The sequence below is a fragment of the Penaeus monodon genome, chromosome 7, assembly GCF_015228065.2.
Source record: "Penaeus monodon isolate SGIC_2016 chromosome 7, NSTDA_Pmon_1, whole genome shotgun sequence".
Classification (NCBI taxonomy): Eukaryota; Metazoa; Arthropoda; class Malacostraca; order Decapoda; family Penaeidae; genus Penaeus; species Penaeus monodon.
The window spans coordinates 23,100,238-23,102,737 of NC_051392.1; the positions used below are offsets into that span (position 1 = coordinate 23,100,238).

At 39.0% G+C, this 2,500-nt stretch overlaps 1 protein-coding gene across 1 annotated transcript in view; it reads right to left on the minus strand.

The window, feature by feature from the left end:
- Positions 1-2,500, minus strand: part of LOC119575131 — an 8,205-nt gene that overhangs the window by 5,045 nt on the left and 660 nt on the right. The window contains exons 2-5 of the mRNA XM_037922563.1: positions 1,315-1,435; positions 971-1,028; positions 698-749; positions 196-479 (exon numbers count right to left, since the gene is read on the minus strand). Of these exons, the coding sequence (XP_037778491.1) occupies positions 196-479; positions 698-749; positions 971-1,028; positions 1,315-1,435 (515 nt within the window). The remainder of the gene's footprint in view (positions 1-195; positions 480-697; positions 750-970; positions 1,029-1,314; positions 1,436-2,500) is intronic.

Genomic DNA, 2,500 nt, shown 5'->3' on the forward strand with positions numbered 1-2,500 from the left:
AGAGAGAGAGAGAGAGAGAGAGAGAGAGAGAGAGAGAGAGAGAGAGAGAGAGAGGTGGTAAGGAAAGAGGGATAGAGGGAGGGAGGGAGGAAGGGAGGGGAAGAGCGAGAGAGAAGGAAGCGGGGCTAGGGAGGAAAAGCAGAGTGAGAATCCTTACAACGGGAGGAAAAATCAAAATGAACTCCAAATTCTTACACAAGCGACTGCAGAAACTCGACCGACATTTCCGCGTCCCCGTCGCCGGGGTCCACATCCGGGGCCGGAGAACTTCTCAGTTCGTCCACAACGTCTTCGATATCCAAGAGCGTGTTTTCGATCTGCAAGGAGTCTTCGTGCAGGTTCACTTCTTCGCTCGCTCCACCTTCAATATCATCATCGTCTTCCCATTCTACACCTCCAGAAGCCTCTTCCTCCATACTAGCTTCACCCTCGTAAGTATGCTCTTCCTCCTGACCTTCGTCTCCCTTAACATTCAAGTCCTGTTGAAATGTACCAGTCACTAAGAGATGCAAGCTTTCCACATTACTGAATACGTACCTTACGGAACTCTACACGTTTGACATTCAGTAAATAACAGGTACATATGCAATAAAAAAAACTGAAATACGTGACGATAGAGCATAATAAAAACTTGTTATATGCAATAGTGTAGAACATTATAGTGATAAAAAGAAAACTAGCGCGTAGGCACATTTACCTGCATCAGTTCAGATATCGCGCTTGTCTCTCCTATGGCTTCATCACATTCCCTGAAAGTAAAATAATATATAAGCTCTTTCATCAATGTTATGTAATCTTTATTTTCGTTTTGGCAAAACGAGTTCCAAGTTCCTAAATTTCTGTTCTTTATCCTTACTTTGTTAATCTGTGGTGAAAGAAATACCAGAACTATTACAAATCAGTTGGCAGATTTCAGGACCAATTACTGATGCTGAACCATCAGTTAACAGAAAAATGAAACGGGACTTACTCAGCTGGCTCTTTCAACACACTGCTCTCCTTGGGGCCTCCGTGATTCTGTCTTCGGTCTACCGAGAAAAGTATTGTTTTATTCTTAGGGGCACGCTGAAGGGTATCAAGTGAGGAAACTGGACAACCAGTTTGCAAACAAAAAATATGATAGCACATAAACAATATTAAAATTACTTTCAGAATAAAGAATACAAATTCTATTACTAGTACAGAAATTGACATGTCACGCCCACAAAAATAAACAAATAAAATAAAATAACAACAAACATAAGAAAGAGAGAAAGAGAAAAAAAAGAATTCTTAAGCATCCTCCCACTCCCGCTCCCCTGCTAGATTCCCTACCTCGCCACCTGCAGACATCCCTCAGCATGACCTCACAGAAGGAGAAAAGGTTCCGGATGGCGGTGCCCACTTCCTTCCTCTCCTCTCGGATGCCCTCCAGGAACTCCTCCACCGCCTTCATCTGGGGGGGGGGGTTATTTGTAGGATAGGCTTGTTTAAGGATGCGCTTTCTTATCTCAAGCGAGATCGGGAAAGCCAGTGATAGGGTATTAGCGTGTTACCGGCAAAAAATGTATTAGTTGTTTTTTACAAGCGATTTCTTTTAGGAATGTACGTTTTAAAGGTTATTCGGTTGTGCGAGAGGTCTGTCTTTTCACTTACACATACTCAGGGTTAATATTACATGTTAACACAGACATATAAGCTGGTTAGCTTGTTTTTACTGAAGTTAGGTTCATGATTAAGGCATCCTCTGAAAAAGAAAGTTTTATTCATAGCTTAGTCGTTTAAAAATTAGTTTGGTGACATTATTATGCTTAATAAATTCCTAAATGAGTGGGAAAACACGTGGATTGCCCCTGATTTTACGGATCAGAACAAACAATTTCGGTGAAAAAAAATTAAATGTAAAATACGGTAGCGTCAGGAACATCCGTTACACATGGAAATAAAAACAAGGCAATTCATTTCTTACTCTCAGTATCAATAATTACTAAATAGCTAAACCACAAAGCCTGTGGGAAAAAAAAATCCAAAATTCATTTTTTTGCGCCAAAATCCGTGCACTTTTTTTTCTTCTTCTTCAAATGTCTCGAGTTCGTTAATATTACCGACTAACATCAGTGTGGATATGGCTTCAAATTTTGCCGTGCGGAGGAGGTTAAATCGGTTCTCATTTTAGGTCTGGTTCATATGGTTTGGCCTTTTTACCGATCTGTTAAAGTCATTCTTGTTTTATCTTTACAAACAATAGTTAAAAAAAAAAATCTGATAATTACCCTTATTTTAAGAGTTATCTTCTCTCCAATTTACCATATACAGTTTCAGTAGTTAAGAAAACGTGTCACAATCTAACCTCACTTGCCATACTTATTACTCGCTTTCCTTTCTCTTATTAAAAAGAAAAAAAAAAAAAAATATCAGGAATAGTCGGCACAGGTTTTTTTTTATCCTTAAAGAAATTAGAAAAAGGGTGAACGAAATATTTCTCGACTTAAAATTCGACTCTTTTAAATATATATTGTGA